The 1,992-nt window shown below is 44.7% G+C and overlaps 1 protein-coding gene across 1 annotated transcript; it reads right to left on the reverse strand.

Moving 5' to 3' along the window:
• Nucleotides 1-306: 306 nt before the first annotated feature.
• On the reverse strand, nt 307-1,506 carry LOC149438534 (nuclear factor 7, ovary-like). Its single transcript, XM_089659647.1, has one exon. It carries the CDS (start codon nt 1,504-1,506, stop codon nt 307-309), a length of 1,200 nt encoding a protein of 399 aa, XP_089515773.1.
• Between the last annotated feature and the right edge of the window lie 486 nt (nt 1,507-1,992).

Below are 1,992 nucleotides of genomic sequence, written 5' to 3' on the forward strand. Positions count from 1 at the left end.
GAGAGGTGAAATGGTGAAGGACATTGATTGCCATCATCACTGACATGATGTTTGACCACAAAATTGTATCACCTGTAAGGCTTATGGGTTGGAAGGGAGCAAAAGGGCCAACTGCTCGGCATGGTGTCAGTAGCAACAGCAGTTCCCATTGGGCAGAGCTATATGGGTTGGTTGGCACCAGGGTAGAGGAAAGGTGGTTGCAGCCAATAACTGTGATCAATCAGGGAGAAAGATGGCAAAATATCTGGGAAAATTTTACAATATTTTAAAATAATATCATCAGTGGCAGATTTATCCCATCTCCCTTCAAGATAATGAAATAGATGAATGCCATACACCCAACACAGGATAGAGGGGCTCGGTGAAGTAGGCTGTGAAGGTGTGGAGGTGGCGGATGGGGTCACACATATAGAAGGAGATCTGCCCAGCCTCATAATCCAGATATACCCGGACTCGGCTACCAGCAATATCATCAGGGAGTTCGGTCACAGTATAGTCATGCACAGCTTTATACTTTTTACCCCTCCTGTCCAAACCCCAGGACACGTCATTACATCCAATCAAGCAGTCATCCCCCTCCCTCTCTATACAGTCATAACACATCCCAATAATCCAGTTATGGGATCTCTGGACATCTACTTCCCAATAATGTCGCCCTGAAGAGAAACTCTGATTGCCTAAAACTTGATAATTATCTGTAAATCTTCCCTCAGTCTTTGGGCGATACTGATACGCACCTGACCAGGACAGAGTCTTCTTATCATAGGAGATGCATGTAAAATTAGAAGCTGTGTCCTCATACAAAACCATATCTACAGCTTTCTGAAAATAGCTCGCCCCAGTGACACCAGTGATTATATCTGATAAACCAGTGCGGAACATATCTGAGACCCAGGACAAATCCAGATCCCCCCCATCATAGAGCAGTTCATCATGTCTCTCTGTGTCCTCCTCATCTCCATCCCCTGTATCATACAAGTCACCTGTGTCCGATTCCTGTAGGATGGTCAATGGATCTGTCATGGCACACAGTTCCTTTAATGGAAGTATCTTCTTGGACAGCTCCTCCATCTTTAATTCCAACTGCTGGATCAAATCGTTGACTGGGCTTAAAATCCTCTCTGTCTGCCCAGCAATCTCACTCAAAATTCTCTTCTCCAGGTCTTCCAGATGTCTCCTGAGATCTTGGAACAGGGCAGTGACTCTCCTGGTTTCACTATCTGCTTTGCCTTTTACTCTTTCCCCGTGTTCCTGCAGACTCAGGACTCTTTTTTCTGTCTCTCCCCTCTTAGTAATCATTTTCTGAAGATTATTTATTCGTTTCCTCTTCTTCTTTACTTGCCTGCACTGAGGGCAGCAATAACCTCCATACCCCTCCTGTGTATCAAAGACACAGTCAATGCAGACCAGGCAGAAATTGTGCCCACATTTCAACATGATGGGATCCATATAAATGTTCAGGCAGATAGAACAATCCAGCTCAGCTCTCAGATATTCAGATGCCATGGCCAACAGCAAAAAAGACAAATGAACATCAGACTTGGTTGTATTCCAAAACCAGTTTGTCTGGTCAGGCAATTTCCTGCAGAGGGCGGGGCTAAGAAGGTGTTTGTCCAGGTAGCTGAAAAGGTCACAAACAGCTGAAAAAAGTCAACAATCTCCCCCCAAAAACAAATGTAACCACCAGGGGGTGTCTCATCAAATTTAGACTGCTTGGTCAGTTCCTAGTCTGGCTTTGCTCAGTTCCTTGGAAGTTCTGCCTCCCTGTCTGTTCTCCATTCTGTCAATTGGTGGCACTGGTACCTCTGGCATTGGCATGAGGATACAAAGTAGGCTTGGGTTATGAATATTCATATGGGTGGTAATAGGTTTGTGTTCTGGAGGATATATCCCACCTTGGTGAGTGGGGCCTTCATCCTTTTTACAATGGTGCTGCTGTTCTGTCTTTTGTTCCCTCTGAATATGAAGAAATCTGTGAAATGTGTTTTTTTT

Source organism: Staurois parvus, unplaced genomic scaffold, assembly GCF_062004578.1.
Source record: "Staurois parvus isolate SC_StPar_1 unplaced genomic scaffold, SC_StPar_1.0 ptg001181l, whole genome shotgun sequence".
Taxonomy (NCBI): Eukaryota; Metazoa; Chordata; class Amphibia; order Anura; family Ranidae; genus Staurois; species Staurois parvus.

Excerpts from the sequence above, each read along its gene's own strand:
- LOC149438534 (XM_089659647.1), bottom strand. The coding sequence starts at position 1,506 with ATGGCATCTGAATATCTGAGAGCTGAGCTGGATTGTTCTATCTGCCTG.